Below are 20,337 nucleotides of genomic sequence, written 5' to 3'. Positions count from 1 at the left end.
CTTAGAGGGGCTGGTTAATTGTGTAGGGTTTTCCATTCTAGGTTGTAGCCTTTGGCATGTGTGGAAGAGGAACATGTTTGGTTGTTCGTAGCTTCTTCTTCTTCTTCTTCTTCTTCTTTTTATTTTTTTATTTTTTTATTGGGATCACACAGTATTCTCTAAGGCTTTCTAGGTCTAAAGACTAATCCGTGCCGAGAGGTCATGTCAAAATGTTTTCTCCCCGCTGGCCACCAAGAATAGATTGGTTTTAACTTCAATCAGCGTCGGCAGGATTCAAAACCGAGTGTGGGGGTACCACACCTGGAGGCTCTTACCAACTCGACCACCTGTGACGGTTTGGTTTTTTGTAGCTAGCTTCTCTTGGTGTCATTCTGTCATATGAAGTTTCTTCAAGACTTAATGTCAACTTCAGTCTCCAGAGCTATGAGATCCCTTAAAATATCACGCTTATTGTTTTTATACAAAAGAGAATGTAGCACTTTTTTATATTTTCTCGTTATCTTAAAGAAAATGTGTAAATATAGAAATGATTCATGATAATTTAAATTTAAGTTTTTCTGTACTCTTTTTACTTCTTTTTTTGTTTTTAACCACTTCTCTCGTCTAGCTTATCTTCAGTTCTTCTTTAATAATTATATGGAAAAGTATAAATATGAGCGATCAATTATATGAAAGCACTTACAATCGTAGGATTGAGAGGCAACCTAAGATTAAAAGTAAATCAAGCGGCTGGAAATGTGTTTAACACTGTTGTCCGTATATCTCCACCCAATATATCCAAATCTCTAAAAAAAAATTGACATTGGGGCATTCTGCAAAAAATCAGAAATCCCACAGGGATTCCATATATGTATAGGTGACTGTTCCAAGTGTATAAAAGCTGAGATGGGGCCAAATTTGTGTGTCAGGAATTGAAGTCTTATTTTGGGGAGAAAAAGAAAAGAAGTACTGGGAGACAAAAAATTCACAAGGGCACTCTAGTCATTCAGAAAGGAACTGTCATTCAATTCAACAGTAGAGCTTCGAGGGTACTAGTCAAGAAAGATAATCATGTTATGTAATCTATAATCCCTTTAGTCTTGCGTGGGGGAGCCGCGCGACGTGGCGGTGCGGCTGTCCAATTAGTGTGCAGCAGGGGGTATTTTAAGTATTTTATCTTTAAAAAGTAGGGGTAGTTTCAGAATAAGGTGAAAAATCTCTAGTGTGTGATTAGTAGGCGTACCACGTGTCTGGTATGCCTGACTTACACAAGAATTTTTCATCCCTTTAAGTGTTTTACCACCTTCCAGATTTGTATTTAGCTCTATTTCAACCCACTGTCCCAAATCCCTTTCCACTTTCACAAAATGCACAATTCGATCCCTTCTCTGCCACTGTGTCTCTCTTCCCTAAGAAGAGGAACAATAATTGTAATCCATTATTAAGAGTTGTGTTCGCTCAACCCTTTTCAGGAAAACCAGTCCCTTCACATGTTAAGAAACCAAACCCAGCTGCCTGGAATTCCATCAGAAAATCCAGATCCTTATTCAAGCTTTCTCTTTAGCTAGTATCACTGTTGATTCTCAAACAATTTAAGCAAACAAAAAAAAAAGTACTTGAAAACTCTGTGTGTGTGTGTCTCTCTCTCTCTGAGAGAGAAAGAGTCAAGAGGTGCAGTCCTCTCAGAGCTCTCCCATCAATCTCATCACATCCACAACAAAAATCATCATAATCTGTTTCTGCTTCACCATTTCCAGCTCTATTTCTTTTTCTCTCTTTCTATTTCCTTTTCTCTCTCTTTCTCTCTCTTTTCACTCCATCCATCTCTTTTCAGAATATGGAATTCCCTCTGTAATATCAATCAATAATTAGGGTCAGTTTTGTTTCCTTGTTTTCATAATCAACACTAGAAATCAATCAAAGATTTATCGAGTACTGTGCTAGTACCAGTACTTCTCCTTCAAAAATTATTTAAACTCAACTCTCTCTTTCTTTGTGGTGAGAATCGGAAACCCTAGAAGAAGAAGAAGAAGGTAATTAGTAAGTCGATGGATTCAATCCCAGATATGGATGACTCCCCCAACTCTGCAGAGCACACAATTCAGAACCATAACCTAATTATGACCACAGCTGGCATGATGATGAACAGCGGCGCAGCTAGTTCTGGTGTGACACTAGCAGCTTCGGCTTCTTCTTCTTCATCTTCTCCTGGTTCCAGTAGCCGCTACGAGAACCAAAAGCGCCGTGACTGGAACACCTTCGGGCAGTACCTGAAGAACCACCGCCCTCCACTCTCCCTCTCCCGCTGCAGCGGCGCTCATGTTCTCGAGTTCCTCCGCTACCTCGACCAGTTCGGCAAGACAAAAGTCCACACTCCAATCTGCCCCTTCTATGGCCACCCCAACCCGCCCGCCCCCTGCCCCTGCCCGCTCCGCCAGGCCTGGGGCAGCCTGGACGCTCTCATCGGCCGTCTTCGAGCCGCCTTTGAGGAGAACGGAGGCAAGCCCGAAGCCAACCCTTTCGGAGCTAGAGCCGTTAGGCTCTACCTCCGTGAGGTTCGGGACCTGCAGTCCAAAGCAAGAGGAATCAGCTACGAGAAGAAGAAGCGGAAGCGCCCGCCGCTGCCGCAACAGTTGCCTCCACCGACTCAGCATCAGCCTCCTCCGGGTGCCAGCTGTCAATAAGCTCAAGTCATAGCTCTAACAATGATCCATTGATCTAATCGATGGAAAATGATGAGCTAGCTCTAGCAGATGGTATTTTCTTAAATTTCATGCTTTTAAGTTGAAACTATGTTGGTATGGTATTTGGGTGTTGTCTAGGGTTTAGTAAATTTTATGTGGTTGTTGGTAGCACTCTGAGCACTACTAGAGAGACTACTTGTGTTTCAGTTTCTGTGCTTAATTAATTTTCTGTTTCTTCTATTTGCTATGAGTACTGAAAGCAATTATTCGATCTACATATCATCTTCTTGTGACATCATGAATCTGTCTGATTACTCATAGATTTGCTTAGTTAACCCATAGATTTGCTTGGAGCTTGGAGCTTCTGCCTTTTTTTTTTACCTTTTTTTCGTTCACATATTGCAATTTTCTTGAAAGCTGTTGTTGGAAACTCCAAGTTAACTCAGAATCAAACACTGGACAAAGCTTGAAAGGACTTTACATTAGGATCATACATGAACATGTCAGATATGACTGGTAGGACTAGATATACAAACTTTCTTTCTTTAGTGCTTTGTGTTGCAGATTGGTCAGACAAAGCCTCTCTTTTATCTCTGACTTCCCTTAGCATCTCCTTCAGTGTTCCCACGTCTTCCTACTTTACTGTCTTAGGAATATTTGATATATATGGCTCTACGCCTCTACCTCAGCTCACAGATCATTATTTTGCAAAAATAATTCATGGGTTTAGAAGCAAATTTAACATGATGGGTAATTAGGTATGTCTGAACCTAATATATCGGTCGGTAACTTGATCATCATGAGTCTGGCTAGGTATTTACTTGAATCCACTGATCATCTGATCGATCTGATACCTGCGTCAGTATTGGTATGCACATGCACATGCACATGCACATCCTTTATCATATAAATATATTTCATATGAGACTTTCCTTATTTGTCATATCAGTCTCAGATAGTCAGATCTTCCTGATCAAAGAGAGTAGCACCATTGGAAATTAGCACTACTGTCAAGTCTGCAACCCAGAGTGTGAGACGTAAATAGTATTAGAGAATTTTAGTGAGAATTCCAATTTCGTCAAAACATAATTAATTTGTCTTTGGTCAAGCAAAACATAGTCAATGGTCATAACTAATGGGGCTTGGGGAAAACCATATTCTCTGCTAGAACACTTATAGGTTAAAGAATACAAAATCAGCTAGGGTAATTATGTTAATTAATCAGTCTGGCCGACAGCTTGTCTGTGATTGGATACCCTTGTGTCAAATTTTTCTGTAGGACTATATATTTAACCATCATGAGGTTTAATCTAAGATGCTAATTGGCTTAGTTAAATTTTGTGGCTCATTCATTATATTGGGAGAGAAATTAGCTAATTAGGGTTTAGGTTCTAGAAAGCCTTGATTGATTTCCTTTTTTATGTAGTAGTGGGTCTTAGGGGATACGAAGTAGGGTTTAGCTATACGAAGTATCACTTTAACTCTTAGAGGATCTATTCGCACTGCTAATCATTTTGGTCCAACATATGATTACTATCAAAAGTAGTATGTTTTAGATCCCAAGAAGAGACCCCTTTCAACTATTTAGTACGTAATTTAAAGGAAAAACTAATCAGATCACATGTACTATGTGATATGTTATCATATACTATATGGTACTGTACATTTAGTAGGATTTGCTTATGGATTAATATTATATTAACTTGATCCACTAATTTATTTTTATTATTTTGTTCAAATACATTCATTTTGGGAAACGCTAGGACAACTGCGCACCCTTCCTGCAAAACAGGCACCTAGGAATTGTTTTCTCTGATTTTCAATCTTTTATTACATTATTCGATCTATATCTTTTTCTTTTATCCTTGAAGTATAAATTTTGGAAATTAGCTAGGTATTCGTTGCTTAACTATATCGATTAGTTGTCCACTTTTCAATTTTAGTACATTCATATCATGTCTTTTTAACCTAAACAGAAGAGCATTTACAGATTTATTTATTCATATTAAGTTGCTTATCTTTTCTTCTTCTTCTTTCTTTTCTTCTTCTTCTTTCATGCTAATTTTTACTGATTCAAACTAGCTTGACCTGCTCCTTTTTTTTTTTGTCTCTTTGACTAAATGAAGTGCTGGTTTTGGTTAGTATATATCTTCTCTCCCATAGTCCCATGAATCTATGATCACCAATATTCTGATTTTTTATTTGTGATGTGTAGTCTAGCTAGATAGCTATCTTTTTCATACATGTTAGGGATTATATTTATATATATGCATTAAAGTGCCCAACTGTCCAAGTACAAGGTACCCCCGGCCTCTTCATATTATTGTGTATAATGAGTATTAATGACATTGAAGAGGATTCATGTCTTCCTTATTCACATCCCCAATGAGGGCATGGAGTTTGTCTTTCAACTCAAGTAGTCCAGCATATTTTTATTCATCAGTTAGAGGTTGTAGCTAGGACGGAATTTAACTCTTGAACGTGTTGTTATTTGACATTTTAAGCACCATAACCACGGTGGTTTATTATGCGGATGCACTGGATCGATCCCCCTAAGGGAACTTTCAAGATGTGAAACCCCCCACATGTGCGTTAAAAGTTAAAACGCTGGGTTTGCTTAGTATAATTGCTGCATTATAAATGTGGCCAGTGGAGGGGATGCTATGCCTTGTTGGTTGTTTGGACCTCCAGATGATTAGTCCTTGAGCCTAGGAAGTCTTTGAAATATTATGATCAATCCGAAAAAATGGTGCCAGAAAAATAAGCACCTATATTCATCTTATGGTAAACGGATTATTCTCAGCTAATCGTGCATGCTCTGCATACAACCTGAAAAGCTTGAGGATGGGAAACTCTATTTGAGTGCACATACACGCGCAGAAGTGATTCCTCATTTGGATATTTGAGGATCATGGCCATATTGGTAGTTAAATGAGATAACCGCTTCTAGTGACCAACTTCCCCGACTCCCAAATTGTTACCATTCATATTTATGTACCACTTTATTAATATTTGCCTCAACCTCACAATCTATCTGCAGAGACGAGACTCAAGAGTGAAGAGTGAGGACACAAAATATTTTCATTTAATCACATAGCACACAAGCCGTCAAAAGTGGAATTAGACGGGAGGGTATTACCATCAATTAATTATTATTAGTTTTACAGGCTCCAATATTACCATCAACCAATATTTCATGGCGACCATCATGCAATTTATGGATAGTCAACTGACATGAACGTCTAGATGGACCTATTTTGCTTTTCAATAATGCTTGTCATGAATTGAAGACAGTAAGTAATATATAGTATCTTAAAGAATCTTTCTCAGCACTTGGGATTGATTTAATTTGTAGTCAATGAACAAATTTGCTACTCATTCATGAATGAAATAATTGCCTAAAATTAGTGAAGCCGATTGTGTGTCCACCAATAAGTTATAGAGAGACTTTCACTATAACAGTAGTTGATGCGGTACGTCAAATAATGATGGGAGCCCTCATCACTACCCAAAAAAAAAAAATATATGCTAGGGGTACTTTGACTAAAGGATTAAATTGTAGTTATCACCAAGTGATTGTAGTATCTAAACATGAAATTTCTAGATACAGTACACTTATTTCATTTTTCGTATCTTTGTGCAAACTTTTTTTTTTTTTGAGGAGATCTTGTGCAAACTTTACTTTCCATCACAGTCATTCTCTTTAATTGATAGGTATTAACACGAGACAAAATAAAAAGACGTTGTAATGTTCATAGATATCCGATGTTTTCTCTATACTGCTGTGAATTTCTGTTCTATAAAGGGAAGAACCATGAGTTCATGTCCTGGCCACTGGTTGGTAGTTGGTCAGTATAATACTATAATATAACGGAAGGCAATTATGGTTCCACTACATAGGAGTTTATGTTAGATGCAATTTTAGTCATTCTGACATCAAAGAAATAAAGGTACTCCTGCAAATTAGGTTACTATCAATCTCAATTGTGATACACACATTCCTTCGTATAGAAAAAGATGAAAATTACAAAAGTTGTTACGCAAAAGTTTAAAGTGCAATCTGACCAAATATAAACTTGAACAAACAAATTTTCCCTTGATATAAGTAGGGTACTGCATTTCTACTGAAATGGTTAGGTCGATCGAGTTCAAAGTCACATGGGTTAGTTAAACTTATGAAGCTACCAAACAATAGGATCTTGAATGTTCATTAGTGCAATTCAAAGTAATTGAGCAGTACTAGTAGTTCGATCATAACAAGCACCGAGCCGGTTGGAATCAAAACAAAGTTGCAGTACGTAAAAAAGCTGCAAAGATTTACCTTCCCCATATGTTTCTAGCTGCAAGCTAGTCGGCATTTGCATGATCTAATCCTGTGAATTTGTGAATAATGATTGCAGCTTCTCTGAAGAAAAGCTAGCAACCAAGGACTACCTAACAGGCTAACACCAACACCCTGTTCTCGATCTATCAATCTCTGGTTTAAATCGACTCGTTAGGTCTGCCGCCTTCATTGAGAAGGTAGGTTTATTAATTGTGCTGAGATCTCGTGTTCCTTCAGGGAGGGTAATCATGAATTGAATCATTCTTAATGGTTTTGCAATTTCATAAGCATGATTGCAACGATTTTTTTTGTTCTAAAGGAGCTAATTAATTTAAGATCTTATTTTATAGAACCGAAACCCTCAATCTTCGAGAATTCAATCTGTAATTACGTCATGTATTCCTGAAAATAATTTTGAACTCGAATTTGGTTTTTGCATTAAGATTCTTTTTTTGTTAGTAAACGCAACTCGCTCCGTTAGAGATCAGCGCTAATTAGGTTTCTTTTTTACGACCCAAGTACGAGAATCCCGCATTCAACGGTCAATCTTCAATCCGGGCCGTCCAACCGTGCACCCCGAACTCTCACGTGCACACCTGTCTCTCTTGTCGTGTCGCGGTCAATAATATGTGCTCTGCCCTCCGCTGTTTGCCACAGTCATAAGACCGCATCTCCACCGTAAGAACACCCCGGGCGCATTACGTGGCATCATCCTGTCGACTCTTTCCTTCCACCTCGTTCGGCGTGCACCTGTACGAGATTTCTGTCGCGTCCCCATCAATAAAACCCTAATGGCCCTCTGATTTCCGTTTCCCCAGCTGACGGTGGGTCCCGCACGAGTCAACAACAACAACAAAAAAATTTTAAACGTTGGAAGGGCGCGAGTGTCCGTACGGACGAACACTAGTAGGGTTTGATCCAAGAGGAAAGTTTCCGTTTTTTTTTTTTTTTTTAATTTTGCTTTTTTAACTTTATAAGACATGGATGTGTCTTGTCATGTCGCCTTGGAGTAAGTAAATGCTGTTTCTGAAACAACCAGAGAGGTAGAAATGGCCATGTAGTATTCACTATTCAGTGTATATACCTTTTTTACCCAGAAAAATCCAATAATAAAGAAAGTGATGTTGGATAATGTTCTTCTTCTTCTGTAACCAAAAAAAAAAAAATGTTCTTCTTCTTCTTCTTCTTCTTCTTTTAGCCATAGATGGTTTTCAATTTAGATGCTGTTGAATTTATACCTAGCTATTCAATTTGGTTTTAGATGTTTGAGGACCCTCAGTCTGTGTGGTAGTAATGTCCTTCACGCTGATGTACGTGCAGTACTATATTTTGACGGATTATTGGTTTCTAATATTTTCTTCTTTCTTTGTTTAAACTTTAGATTTAGCTTATAGACCTTAGTGTCGCCTAAAGCTGTGCGGCAACAGTAAATACATAACATTATTAACTATTCAAATATAGGGTTACGCATCCCATGTCTTGTATTCGATTACTAAGTATTGTTTGCTTGAAGCCAAAATTTCCAAGAGGTTGAGAATGGAGTGAAATATACATCTTTGTCTTGATGAGAGGATTGACTCCAATTGTTTTAACGGCCTGGTTTTTGAGTCCTTGTTGTCTTTCCTTTTGATTCTCTTTTCCTGTTTGTAAAATATGTTGTTGTCTGTGACTACCTTAGAGCAAGTTCATCCGTAGTCAAGAAAAAGCAAAGTCGAGAAGTCAAGAATTCGACCAGTCAAGTTAGTATTCACTGTCACTGGACATGGCTTTCCACCCGTTTTTTTCTTGACCGGTCAAAACTGTTCATACAGCTTAAAGGACCGTTGGAATCAAATTTCTCCTCATACAACGGCTGCTGGACACGTGGCGCAGTACCATTCCTCCCTGTCTGGCACTACAAGACAAAATCGTGACCCCCACGCGGAAAGGGGGCTCCTGCTTCTTCCGTGCAGTCCACTCTCTTCTCCAGCGCGTCTGGTAAGATGGAGTCAGTGGCTGACGTCAGCCACGTGGGGGGCGGGCCGAGCTGGAGCGTTTGCTTGACTGGTCAGGAGTTTAGTCAGGGCCTTGCCCTTTTGTTTCGCCTTGGTCATGCAAAGCCAAGTTTTGGCTGGTGAAGAATCCATCGGTGGAAGATGAAAATTCCTTCAGCTGGGCAACACATCATCAATTCTGAGCTGGTGCCCGGTCAAGTAGAGACCGGTGGACTTGCTCCTATTGGCTTATTGGCATTTCTAATCTTTTTTTGGTTTAATGGAAATAGTTTGTTATTAGCAAAAAAGAAAAAAAAAGAAAAAAGAAACTGTTTTAGTGGCCATATTCAATATTTCAATTACTGAGGGAATCAATAATGTACTCTATATATAGAGAAGTCTATAAAGGGTACGTCGACCTATATATATGCTTTTCTTCACACGTAGCTAGCTAGCTAACTAGCTCACTGTATGTGTTGAATGTCCCAGCAGTGATGTAAAAGCTTAAATCGAATTAAAAGTAAGGTACACGTTAAAAGTTCATGACCGAAGAACAGTACTGTTAATTAAGGGTAAGCAGTTATAATATACTTGCTCAGTACTCACTGTCTTCCTTCAACAATGTTTATTTCATCACATGGAATTACAGTAATTGATCGATTAGTAAGTGAATCAACCTCTTGCATTTTGTGTTACTTTTAAATTTCCCTACATGATAGTCTCACTGCAAATACGGACGTATAGTATAGCTACGAGTTAATTGGCTTGCATCCGTAAATCCTTTTCATTGATCAAGCCTAGCCTCTTAGATTAAGTTATTACTACGTCTATTATATATTTGCCCGACTGATTTGTCTAACGGAACACCCAGAAACTCTCTCTCTCTCTGTATGCAGGTGTATTATGTACAGGACCACCATGCAGATGCTCCCTCTCTCTCCCTCACTATATGCAGGTGTATTATGCACAGGACCACCATGCAAACCAGGGCTTGCATGATCAATCTACCCGTAGCAATCTAGGTATTAATTACATGAATTATGAATGCATGCAGGGCTAGGGTTCGACTAAAGGGCGCCATATCTATGATGCGTGGTTAGCTACCTTTCTTCTCAGAGAAAGTGATCAACAGTATTGAATTGACTGATCAGAGAAAGAAAGAAAGAAATTAAGATGACGTTGCAGGAATCACAGGCTAGCTAGCAGTCCCTTTCCTCATGTCGACTACTTAAATGTCGTCGTCCTCACTCATTATTAGTAGCTATCGCGTGCTTTATATTACAGTGTTGTGACTAAACGGTGTCTGTCTGTCTGTCTGTAATCTCTATATGCACGTACCATTCTCACTGCATGATGAGGTTCAGATTTTTTTTTTTTGGAAATGCATGATGAGGTTCAGATCGTATAGATGCTTGCCCTAAATTACACCATAGTTAATAGTTAAATAGTGTTAAACTTTTATTCAATTTCCACTTTAGCCCGGTCAATAATCGTCTCGATAATTAACTTTGAGTCACTGAACTTTTATCAGTGTCGCTTTATTCCTTACCTTCTAGCTAGCTAGCTATTTCTGAGACATTTCGGGAGAAAATGATCGACTAGCCCAAGTCTCTTTCTTCTCTCTCATAAGTCACAGGGTCATGGAAATCGCTGTCCTTTTCTTTAATTGGGTGTCCTCTAGTGACAGCATAATGATCTCCGCAGTATATGTCATTCTAAATTACCAAAAAAATTGTTTCACTTAACTGAGTTAAACCAAACTTGAGTCTACTGGAATGAAAAGTGTTAAACAACAAAGACTATGGCCCTTTACTATAAGGCGCAGTATCAACATAATTTCACTCTCGATCAGCAACCTGTTTACGATGGGATTCCTGTTCAATACCCTTGAGTTCTTTTACAAAAGTCTAGCTTAAAGAATCAAGTTCGAACCCGAATAAATCAGGTCCAGGACATGATTGAGATTGATGACCGCTCTATATGAATGCCGTGTTAACATTATCAACAAACATGACCCACTACTAATTGACACATCATTGATATTTATCCCCAGTTTAACGACACATCGATCAAGTAGATGATTTTATCGATCTAAAAGGTTTTGATTGATGCAATCAGTAGCAAATCACCGGCTTATAATATATAACTTTATTTCGTCACTTTGTTTTAATGTTTCTGTCTTCAACACAAAGATGTAGACCAACACCTACACCAACACCAACACCAACACCAACACCATTCTGTAAAGTGTAAAACCATTGCAAAGAGCATGTATGGTCCTCTCTCCTAACATCTAAAACATTTTATTCCAGTGATAACAAGTTTCAAGACCCACCAAAATATGGGCCGGGCCTTCAAATAAATGGGTCTGATATTACGGATCTAGAACCAAACGAAGGCCCAAAAGCCAGCGAGAAATGAATGAACAAAGAAAAAGAAAGGGAGCGAAAATCAATGGATCCATTGATTCAGATTTGAGCGCCACCGACACACATCTCTCTCTCTCTCTCTCTAGATCTTCCACCAGTTTCTATGGGGTCTCTTCCGCCGCCGCCTTCGTTGTCGTCGGACCTCCTCCTCCCACATTCCTCTACCACCAAACCAACCACCCCATCCCAATCCCCAATTGACGAAACTACCCTCCTAAACCTGTTCAAATCCCAACAGAGCCACCTCAACTTCTTCTTCCAGCACCTCGACCTCTCCCAGACCCTCTCCTTCACCCGCACCCTCCTCCGCTCCTCCGGCACCATCTTCTTCTCCGGCGTCGGCAAGTCCGGCTTCGTCGCCAACAAGATCTCCCAGACCCTCGTCTCCCTCGGCATCCGCTCCGCCTTCCTCTCCCCCCTCGACGCCCTCCACGGCGACATCGGCATTCTCGCCGCCGCCGACGTCCTCGTCCTCTTCAGCAAGTCCGGCAACACCGACGAGCTCCTCCGCCTCGTCCCCTGCGCCAAGGCCAAGGGCGCCTTCCTCATCTCCGTCACCTCCGTCGAAGGCAATGCCCTCGCCTCCGTCTGCGACATGAACGTGCATTTGCCCTTGGAGAGGGAGCTCTGCCCCTTCGATTTGGCTCCGGTCACCTCCACCGCCATCCAGATGGTCTTCGGCGACACCGTCGCCATCGCCCTCATGGGCGCCAGAAACCTCACCAAGGAGCAATACGCCGCCAATCACCCCGCCGGTCGGATCGGAAAGTCCCTCATCTTCAAGGTCCGGTTTCCAATCCCCAATTTCTAGGGTTTCTGTAGTCAATTATTTTTTTTTATTTTAATTATTATAATTTGTGAGATTTGATTTTGATTTTTTTTTTTTTTTTAGGTGAGAGATGTGATGAAGAAAGAAGAGGAGTTACCGGTGTGCAAGGAAGGGGACATGATAATGGAGCAATTGGTGGAGCTAACAAGCAAGGGATGTGGCTGCTTGCTTGTGATCGACGACGAGCATCACCTGATAGGGACATTTACCGATGGAGATCTCCGGCGGACTCTCAAGGCGAGCGGAGAGGCCATCTTCAAGCTCACAGTTGGGGAAATGTGCAACAGGAACCCGAGGACAATTGGGCCGGACGCAATGGCTGTCGACGCCATGCAGAAAATGGAAGCTCCTCCTTCCCCTGTGCAGTTCTTGCCTGTCATCGATGAGAAGAATGTAGTGATTGGCATTGTCACTCTGCATGGATTGGTTTCGGCTGGCCTTTGATATAGATCATATACTCGTGCTCGTTGTCTATGTGCATTGTTGTGTTTAGCATTTGTATTCATTGTGATTGATGATGAATGATGATGATTCTTTGTATACTAAAATTTGAAGCCACCTCTTAGGCCGTTGGGTGCTACGGTTCATTTGTACTACTGCTACTATTCTTTCTGTTTGGTGTTGTAGAAGGATGGGAGTTATGATTCTTTGTATGTCTTCACTATCTGGTTGCAATTACACCAGTATTAATATACCATATTTCAGTGCCAATGTACCAGATTTTATTTGAGTTTTGTAGCAGTTGAACACATTTCTGCAGTTCAACATGATGAGATTAGTCTTTCGACAGATGAGCTTTTAGTATTTGGACCTCAATTCTCAGAGCCGCAGACCTCTACCACTAACAAAGGCTCAGTGTGCGTAACTGCATATGAAAGAAGTGTGGCAAACTAGCTATCCAGCTAATGTAACAAAGAAAGCTATCATGCTTCTGAAAGATGCACCAACGAGATAAAAGAATTGGGTTCCAAGGAAACTGAATTCAAATTTCAATCACGACAAATAAGTGATAGTATTCTATTCCTTCCTTTGTTACACTGTTATTCCTCCACAAGTCCATATGCATATAATGACTAATATAGCGGATATTATACTAGAATACAACAGAAGCCATAAAAGGGCCAATCAATCATCTACATCTCATGCCTAACTGGGGACGGAGCATTTTATTGGGTTCACGTAATGATTCAGTTCTAGCACGATTAACCATCACTGTCATCACTAAGAATATGAATGTTCTGAGGTGCCGTACTTTCTGCTTGATGACTAGCTTCTGAAAGCTTGCCAAGATCTGGTATTATATCATCGGATTCTGAGGATGATTCACTTGAAGTTACAGATGAAACATCAGAGGCCACCTCTATAGGCAGAATAGGAGTTTCTACAGCTGCCACTTGCTGTTGCGGAGTGCACACGCCTTTATATTCATTTGGGATTGTTGATTGGAATTCATGTGCCTTCATCTCTAACTCGATGCTAGAAGCAGAATTTCTACCATTGCCATTGGCTGTTGCAGCATTGAGTGATCCTGTTGGATTATCATTTCCTTTCAATGTGTTGGAGATTGAAGATTGCAGGAGACGTGCCTTCAATTCAGCCCTGATGCTAGAAGCAGCACTGGTTGCAGCATCAAGGGATGCTATTGGATTACCGTTTGCTTTCAACATGTTTGAAATTGTGGATTGCAGCATACGTGCCTTCAATTCCGCCTTTATGCTAGAAGCAGAGCCAAAACCCAAAATCGGTGGCGATATATCTTCCAATGTGTACTGTTTCAGCTTTCTTTTATCAGTGAGATAAATGGGACCAGTGCCACAACTGAAAATCGGTGGCGTTATATCTTCCAATGTGTACTGTTTCAGCTTTATTTTATCAGTGAGAGAGATGGGATTATCTACCTGCCCAGGTGATTGTGCATTGCTTTTGGGAAGATGTTCATGCAAATACAGGCCAAGATCATCTTTCGCCCATTTGATGACTGCACTTAATTTTCCTTCCAAAGCTTCAACAAGTAGATTTAACTCGCTGATTTCATGACGGTAGAGGAAAAACTTGTTACTCCAAGCACAAAAACAGAACTGCTTTGCATGAAACAGACATGAGTATCTGTCTACAGAACAAGGACAACCTACTGCAGAGAAATGAAGATCACAAAAACAAATGCTGCATTCCCTTTTCATGGTAGCATCAAAATCTGAATTCATCCTCTGTGACTTCAAAGAGGTGCAAAAATATTTCCTTCGAATCTCTTCAGACTTGAGACGCAACTGAAAAAAATTGAAAGTATTGATTATCAGCAACCAGGTTAAAAGATGCATAACAGAGTCTCACTAAGTGCAAAATATCAACTAGAGAAGGAAAAGGAAAAAGCAAACCTAAATACCTAATAATACAATGCCTTTGATTAAAAAGAAACTGCTTCATGCTTCAATATGTTGGTGCAAACTCATTCAAAAGCCCGTAGGTTTCAAGCAAGATCCGCAGATGACTTTAAAATAATGTTATGGAATCTAGAAATTACCTTCAGTGCTTCTGTTAAGATCCCATCCTTTAAGCAGGCATTTTTCCAGCGTAAATTCTCTGAGTTTTTGTTCTTCTTCAACAGTGAAATTTCCCATTGTGCCCTTACAGCTTCCCTAGCTGCTCCAAGCAACACCTTATCATAGGATATAGCTGTTTTCCTCCCCTGTTCAGAGTAAAGTTCAACAGCATTCTGTCCATGAGGCAACCAGTCTAGAGGAGCAAAACATGCCCTCTCAGAAAAATTAAAGCCACAATCAAATTCTGAATGATAAGCTCCAGGGAAGACAAGAACAAACTCTCCAGGACGCTGAACGCAACGAAAGACAGGTATGTCCTCTGATTTCAATGTGGAGGGGGATACTTGCTTAACCTGTACCAAAAAGCGTATGACATGAAAGATCAATAAATACTAATAAAGGTAAAAGAGAAGTGATCATCTCTTCTAAAGACAGAGTAACCTTTCCCAAATACAAGAAGGGTCATAAACACATGTAAGTAACTGACTTTAGTATGGCTCACCAGCCTATGCTGTTTTAATAAATCTGGAAAGGACTTCCTCATGGCTGCCTCAAAATTTATGCGGGATTTCCCAGGGACACCATACCAAACTTTAGGAGCACCCAGATGATTGTAACACAAAGAGTATAAGTGGTGCTCTTCAACTCTCTGTTTAAAAAAATCAATGAAAATAGGTCAAAGCATTATCAAGAAATAAAAAATAGTAGTTAGACAAATCATCAAAAACATTACGATTGTAAAGTTAACATACTTCAAAGTACATCAATAACTCGTCAAAATTGCAATCTGAAACAGATGTAGCAGGACAAACATTATAAGTATCAAATCTTACCCAAAGACTAGATGAAAAACACATTCCTACACGAGTCTGAGGCACTAAAATATGACATGTGTCATGGCTTTCAAAAGAAAGAAGAGAACCAGGGAGTCTGGGTAGATTATTTAAATTCCAGCCAGATGGCAAGCAATCAGGGTAATCTGATGTTTCCAAAGGATTGGAATCATGTGATACTGTTGGAAATCCACTGCCAAACGCTTTAGTCTCCAAATAATTTCCACAAAGCACCTAGACAATACACCAAGATAACAGTTAAAAGCATAAGCTGCCCAATAAAAAACAAGAAAGAAAGTTAGTCAATGATCATCTCAATTTTTATAACATACCTCGATTCCTTCAGTTGGGTTTTCAATGATACGTTTATATTCAGCTTCAATATTCTCCACTAATGGCTCCCACTGCTCTTGATTACCTATGATGTCACTTTTGCAGAAATACTGATGCTTGAAATCATCTGCATACCTCTTAAAACTGTCAAGAGTGAATTCTGGACCAGGTTCCGATTCAAAGCAATTGACATCAGACTGTCCTGTTTCACCCAGACTTGAGGTAGATTCAAATCCAGAGTCCAAACCCACTGTCGAGATTCTTCTCTTCTTTTTTGTGCTCTCATCAGAGCCATCCATTTTACTCCGCAGCCCATCAATCCGCTGAATATGGGGAGCAAATGTGGAACTATTCCATATGCTGTTTTCCTCAATGAGGGATGGAGGTTTCCAGGAAGGAGGAGGACTAATACGACAGATACCATATTGCGCTGCTCTTGCACTTATACTTGTAACATACTTAAGAGTGTCCTTAAATTCCTGCAAGAGAAACGCAAACTCCTTCAGATAAGAAAAACTAAAATTTTATAAGCAAGACAGTTGATATTCAACAAAAGATTCAAAGAAGATCTCTGTCATGAAACAAATGCACTAAGTAACCACAGTCAGAAAAAAGAATCACCTCACCTCATGTGTTGGATAGAAAACAGGAGCCTTTTCAAGAGCGTCTATTACTGCACCCTCAGGATGCCACCTTTCTGTTACCTATTACAGAAATGCAATCACAAACACCAAGTGAAAGAGTGAACTTGACATGGCAATGCTTTTAGAAAATCAAAGACGAAAAAAAAGGTTGAAACTAGCACCTAATAATCATACAATTCAAAGAGAAGAGAGGCAACTGAGTGAATTAAAATCAACCTTTACACAATAACCGGATTCTGGACATCCACGAGTAACACCTTTCGGGAGGCGGGGTTCCTAAAAATAAAAGGTTAATCAACTTCCAACCAGAAATGAAACATAAACAACTGCAGTAAACTTCCAGCAATCCTACAATTGCTCCCAGCAAAGAGAAGAGAAGCAACTGAGTGAATGAAAATCAACCTTTAAACAATAAGGCAAGTTATTGAAGCGGGTTCCTAAAAAGAAAAAGTATTAACAACATCCAACCAGAGACGAAACATAAACAACTGCAGTAAATTTCCAGTAATCCTACAATTGCCTCAGTGAATGAAAATGGAAATGTTGAAACCAGTACCTAATAATTATACAATTCAAAGGTGAGTAAATGGAAATCAACCTTTACACAATAACTGGATTCAGGGCTTCCACGAGTAACACCATTGGGGCAAGTTTCCGGAGGGGGTTCCTAAAACGAAATAGTATTAACAACTTCCAACCAGAAATGAAACACAAACAACTGCAGTAACTTTCCGGTAATCCTACAATTGCTTTCAGCTTTTTTTTTTCTTTGGACAAACAATATCAACATAGTACACCCTTCATCTATTCTAAAGGGGTAGAGATACTATTAAGCCCAGAGGACATATTCTGGTTCTCAACATATTGGCCACAGAAAGTGGCAAAACATATATAAGAATAATTATTACCCAAAAAACACACATATGACCACAAATACATAGAGGTTCTTCATTTCTGATAATATTCTTGCTAATAGCTACTGTTCTTGGTACTCTCATACAAGATATGATTGTTGTGTTTATATTATTAGCCCACTTGATGATGAAACATATACAAAGCTCTTAGTCAGCAACATCGTTTGCAGATACATAACCAAGTTGAAATTTGAGTTCAAGGTAATTTCATGCTTAAAATAATTACATATATGACCACTGACAAAAAGGGCAGGAGGGAAGAATAAACCATATGAAACTGTTGTGGGTCAGATTGCACTGAAGTGTGATCACTTTGGTCGAAAAGCAACCATGGCCTATTGTGAAGAAATGTTTTGACCTTCTCCAAGGCAGTCATGTCAGATGTTGCGGCGTCCATCTGGATTGGCCCTTGCTTGGAAGTATCCACAACAGCATTGGACCTATGGGTTTCTTCAACTCCCACAACTGAGACTTCTGCCCTCTTCAGCGTGAAGGAAGTACGAGGCGCAAAACCAGGTGGAACCGAATTGTTTTTCATATTCTCCCAATTGAGATTCAAGCCTTACTGCATTCTGCAACGGATGGTGCTGCAAAAGGAAAGTAAAAGAAAATAAACAAGACAAAAGCAACAGCAATCTAGAATTGGCAAACACTGAAAACATTCAAGAGATTAACACGTGTAACAGTCACGCAAAATGCACCGGTTTCCAATTGAAGACACGAATATAGTATCTCCAACGCGCCAACAAGAAAAGCGAATATGTAAAGGTAACGTGAGAAGGAAAGAAAAACAGAAGCACATCCCAACAATCAAAAATTGCAAAATTATGAAACCATTGAAGTAATTAACAAGATTCACACAAAATGCACATCCCTCAAATTAAAGGCACACACATATTATCTCCAACAACAAAAGCAAACATGTGAGTTAAAATGATTCCACATTCATGCCAAGGCAGCTAATAATGTTCAATCCAATAAAACCTGCGTCTGCTTCATCTCTATGATTGTGTAAGAGTTCTAAAGAACAAAGAAAACCCAGAAACTGAAAGAACACAAGAACTCTGAACTGGACAGAAAGAACTCTAAGTGAAAAAAATCTAAACAATTTTGAGAGCTCATAATTCGCCATATAATTAAAAGAAATTATTTCCTACCCATGAAATCAATAAGCAAGACAAAAATGGATCTGTTCCCAATTTGGTAAAGAAGAAAGACACACCCACAATTTCACTTGACCGACCCAACCGTTCTGCAAGACCGAGTCTTGAATTTGGAGACAGGTTCGCGCTTACCCTACCTGAACTGGTTTGGGTTGTTGGTGGGTAAATATGAATTTGAAACACAAAGAAACAATGTGTTTGTGGGAATTAAGACAAAGTGAAAGTAGATTAGGCTACTTCGGTTCTGCAAGTTCCAAACTTTGGACTCCGTTTGCTAAAATGGATGGGCTTCTTCTTCTCTCTTTAGTGGGTTTCTTTGAAGTTCTGATAGTAGCCCATATGTCCCCTGGCCTTCCAGGTTTAAACAATGTAAATTACTAAATTTCCATTACTTTTAGGCAGTAATGATTGTCCTTAATAACTTCTTTTCCTTATGTGGGGGGGGGGGGGGGGAATTGTCCTTAATAAATCAAAAGAGAGAAGAAGATTCAGAGCATCGACGTGTACTTACTCCAACATGAATGAACAGCTGAATTTTGGTTATTTAAGAAAAAGTTAACTATAAATATCAAGGGCTGAGATCACCTAATAATTATTGGGTCACCTACACCGTCGGTGCATAGAAAAATTTCCAACAAATGAGAGACTTATATCATTGTTGAGTCACAATTTGCTTTGCAATTGTGCCCCAAAACCTTGAATTTCAACTTGTCTTTCATTATGTTTCACTTCACCTATATTTATCCCATTTTTTAAAACTAGAAACCCTATGTGTTTCTAACTGAAAGTGATAAGTAATAAAAGCATTTTCAGATTGAGGAGCAATCCTAAATAAAGCTTTGGATTTGTTATGAGTGGGTTCTAGACTTGTTCTGTCTCTTATAGGATGCAACAAGGACACTCATTCAGGTAGTAAAACTAAAGTTCGTTGTGTAGCTTTCTGAGACTAAGCAATCTTCTGAAGATTCTCAACACTTAGTGGCTCGTCCCAAAAAGAACAAATCAAATAAAAACAGTGGTTTATTTTTCCACGAGCCCAACCTTAAGGAAGACATCTCATGGAAATAGATCCTTCGTTCAATCAATTTAATTTTGTTGATTCTAGAAAATGTACCGGTACTTTTTTAATGAGATATGGTTAGTGTTGTAGAGGAAATTAAAATCTCACATTGGAAAAATGACAAATAAAAATATAACTCATAAGTGGATGAATCACACCTAATTGTACCGAGGTTTTTTGTGATTAAAACACAATACCTAATGAATGGTTAGGTTGAGACAATATCGGTACAATCGTGGGTCATGAGCCACACTTATCGTTATTTATTAAGAGTCAGTTTCCTCTCCAATCACGTCTCTAATTGTCATGGACCTTATTTGGGTTCAATAAATTAGTCATCAGAAATATTCTGATTGAATTGTTAATTGACTATGTCTTCAATGTGGGGCTTGTGTCTCAATTTTCAATGTAGGATTTGGATTTGTTAATTGATTCGCCAAGTCTCCAATGTGTGACTTGTGCCCCAATTATAGGGGTCATCATGGGCCGGGTCTACCCTAAATTTTAGGGCTTAGGGTAGGGCCTAGTCAAAGTCAACGAAACTCAGGGCCAGATCGAGGCCTCAATATGTAAGCCCTCGCCAGCCCTTAAAGGCTTAAGGCCCTTCTCGTAAGGGTCAAAAGGGCCGGACC

The 20,337-nt window shown here is 39.4% G+C and overlaps 3 protein-coding genes across 8 annotated transcripts; 2 read left to right on the top strand and 1 right to left on the bottom strand.

Annotated features, from left to right (window-relative positions):
- Window positions 1-1,311: 1,311 nt before the first annotated feature.
- LOC133736769 (protein LIGHT-DEPENDENT SHORT HYPOCOTYLS 4-like) lies at window positions 1,312-2,956 on the top strand. The gene has a single exon (XM_062164365.1). It carries the CDS (start codon window positions 2,028-2,030, stop codon window positions 2,661-2,663), a length of 636 nt encoding a protein of 211 aa, XP_062020349.1. The 5' UTR covers window positions 1,312-2,027; the 3' UTR covers window positions 2,664-2,956.
- An 8,446-nt stretch (window positions 2,957-11,402) lies between these two features.
- On the top strand, window positions 11,403-12,929 carry LOC133736768 (probable arabinose 5-phosphate isomerase). The gene is made up of 2 exons (XM_062164363.1): window positions 11,403-12,173; window positions 12,282-12,929. The coding sequence occupies exons 1-2, from the start codon at window positions 11,493-11,495 to the stop codon at window positions 12,660-12,662; spliced, it is 1,062 nt and encodes a 353-aa protein (XP_062020347.1). The 5' UTR covers window positions 11,403-11,492; the 3' UTR covers window positions 12,663-12,929.
- Window positions 12,930-13,183: 254 nt separating this feature from the next.
- Window positions 13,184-18,865, bottom strand: LOC133736662 (putative lysine-specific demethylase JMJ16). Of its 6 annotated transcripts, XM_062164245.1 has the most exons (11): window positions 18,705-18,865; window positions 17,751-18,069; window positions 17,167-17,235; window positions 16,785-16,844; window positions 16,551-16,628; window positions 15,924-16,403; window positions 15,592-15,825; window positions 15,246-15,407; window positions 14,740-15,111; window positions 14,117-14,485; window positions 13,184-13,987 (listed from the first exon to the last, which is right to left on the bottom strand). In XM_062164245.1, exons 2-11 carry the CDS (start codon window positions 18,018-18,020, stop codon window positions 13,421-13,423), a joined length of 2,661 nt encoding a protein of 886 aa, XP_062020229.1. In that variant the 5' UTR covers window positions 18,021-18,069; window positions 18,705-18,865; the 3' UTR covers window positions 13,184-13,420. The 6 variants fall into 6 exon arrangements, with proteins under 6 accessions (XP_062020229.1, XP_062020225.1, XP_062020228.1 ...); XM_062164241.1 differs by having other exon boundaries at window positions 13,184-14,485; window positions 18,640-18,865; XM_062164244.1 differs by having other exon boundaries at window positions 13,184-14,485; window positions 17,841-18,069; window positions 18,705-18,864.
- Window positions 18,866-20,337: the final 1,472 nt, after the last annotated feature.

The sequence above is a fragment of the Rosa rugosa genome, chromosome 3, assembly GCF_958449725.1.
Source record: "Rosa rugosa chromosome 3, drRosRugo1.1, whole genome shotgun sequence".
NCBI classification, from domain to species: Eukaryota; Viridiplantae; Streptophyta; class Magnoliopsida; order Rosales; family Rosaceae; genus Rosa; species Rosa rugosa.
Note: the sequence above shows the minus strand (reverse complement) of the source record. Positions and strands in the feature narration are given on the sequence as shown.

What these genes read in the sequence shown, in the direction of transcription:
- LOC133736662 (XM_062164241.1), bottom strand. Translation starts at nt 18,020, where the DNA reads ATGAAAAACAATTCGGTTCCACCTGGTTTTGCGCCTCGTACTTCCTTC. An exon ending in AATCCGGTTATTGTGTAAAG is followed by an intron (nt 16,629 to 16,784) that starts GTTGATTTTAAT and finishes TTTCTGTAATAG; the next exon opens with GTAACAGAAAGGTGGCATCC. An exon ending in ACCCAACTGAAGGAATCGAG is followed by an intron (nt 15,826 to 15,923) that starts GTATGTTATAAA and finishes TGTATTGTCTAG; the next exon opens with GTGCTTTGTGGAAATTATTT.
- LOC133736769 (XM_062164365.1), top strand. Translation starts at nt 2,028, where the DNA reads ATGGATTCAATCCCAGATATGGATGACTCCCCCAACTCTGCAGAGCAC.
- LOC133736768 (XM_062164363.1), top strand. Translation starts at nt 11,493, where the DNA reads ATGGGGTCTCTTCCGCCGCCGCCTTCGTTGTCGTCGGACCTCCTCCTC. An exon ending in GAAAGTCCCTCATCTTCAAG is followed by an intron (nt 12,174 to 12,281) that starts GTCCGGTTTCCA and finishes TTTTTTTTTTAG; the next exon opens with GTGAGAGATGTGATGAAGAA.